General features: G+C 63.9%; 1 protein-coding gene across 1 annotated transcript in view; it reads left to right on the forward strand.

The window, feature by feature from the left end:
* The first annotated feature begins 1,061 nt into the window (after positions 1-1,061).
* GALR2 (galanin receptor 2) overlaps positions 1,062-1,096 on the forward strand; it is a 10,629-nt gene continuing 10,594 nt past the window's right edge. The window contains exon 1 of the mRNA XM_011982987.1: positions 1,062-1,090. Within this exon, the coding sequence (XP_011838377.1) occupies positions 1,062-1,090 (29 nt within the window). The remainder of the gene's footprint in view (positions 1,091-1,096) is intronic.

The following is a 1,096-nucleotide window of genomic DNA, read 5'->3' on the forward strand; positions in this document are numbered from 1 at the left end:
CCCGGCGCGCCAAGCGCAAGGTGACACGCATGATCCTTATCGTGGCCGCGCTCTTCTGCCTCTGCTGGATGCCCCACCACGCGCTCATCCTCTGCTGTCTCTTATACACATCTAGATGTGTATAAGAGACAGGTCCCAGCTACTCCCCGTCTCTACTAAAAAATACGAAAAAACTAGCCAGGCATGGTGGTGCAGGCCTGTAGTCCCATCTACTGGGGAGGCTGAGGCAGGAGAATCTCTTGAACCCAGGGGGCGGAGGTTGCAGTGAGCCGATATCGTGCCACTGCATTCCAGCCTGGGCGACAGAGTGAGACTCTGTCTCAAAAAATACAAATACAAATACGAAAAAACTAGCCAGGCTTGGTGGGCCTGTAGTCCCATCTACTCAGGAGGCCAAGGCAGGAGAACAGTTTGAACCGGGGAGAGGGAAGTTGCAGTCAGCCAAGATCGCTCAGCTGCACTCCAGCCTGGGCGAGAACGCCATACTCCAGGACCCCTCATCCGCCTCCGCCCCGTGTCTCCTTCCCTCATCTCCCAGGGGTCCCCTTTTGAGGGCACCCCCGCACCTCGACGGTCCAGGGAAGTCCCGCACGCCTGCCAGGCTGCAGCGAAGCACCGAGGCGCGCGGGGTCCAAGGCTGGTGGTCCCTGTGGCGCAGTGCACACGCAGGGTCCGGGGTCGACCCCTCCACCGCTCCGGCGTCTGCTGGGGAAGTCAGTCCTCCTGGTCAGCCCAGAACCCCCGAATCCGGGAGCTGGAGCTTGGGAGCAGGCACAAGCGCCACTCTCCGCCTGCGCCGTGGAATGCGCGTCAGGACCACTTGGCAGCCCTTCCCCCAGCGCCGCTGGCCGCTGCTGGGGACAACCTCACGCTCCGGTCTCTTGCTCCTCCTCCTGACCCCAGCGCACCCCCATCCCCGCCCCAGATGCAGCGAGGCTCCCTCCGCCTTCAGCCCGCCAGAGTCGCACTAGGAGTTGCAGCGGCCGCAGCCCCGGGACCTTCCCGCTCACGGAGACCCAGACGGCTGCAGGAGCCCAGGCAGCCTCGGGGTCGACGGCACCATGAACGTCTCGGGCTGCCCAGGAGCCGGGAACGC

This window comes from Mandrillus leucophaeus, unplaced genomic scaffold, assembly GCF_000951045.1.
Source record: "Mandrillus leucophaeus isolate KB7577 unplaced genomic scaffold, Mleu.le_1.0 Scaffold1, whole genome shotgun sequence".
Classification (NCBI taxonomy): Eukaryota; Metazoa; Chordata; class Mammalia; order Primates; family Cercopithecidae; genus Mandrillus; species Mandrillus leucophaeus.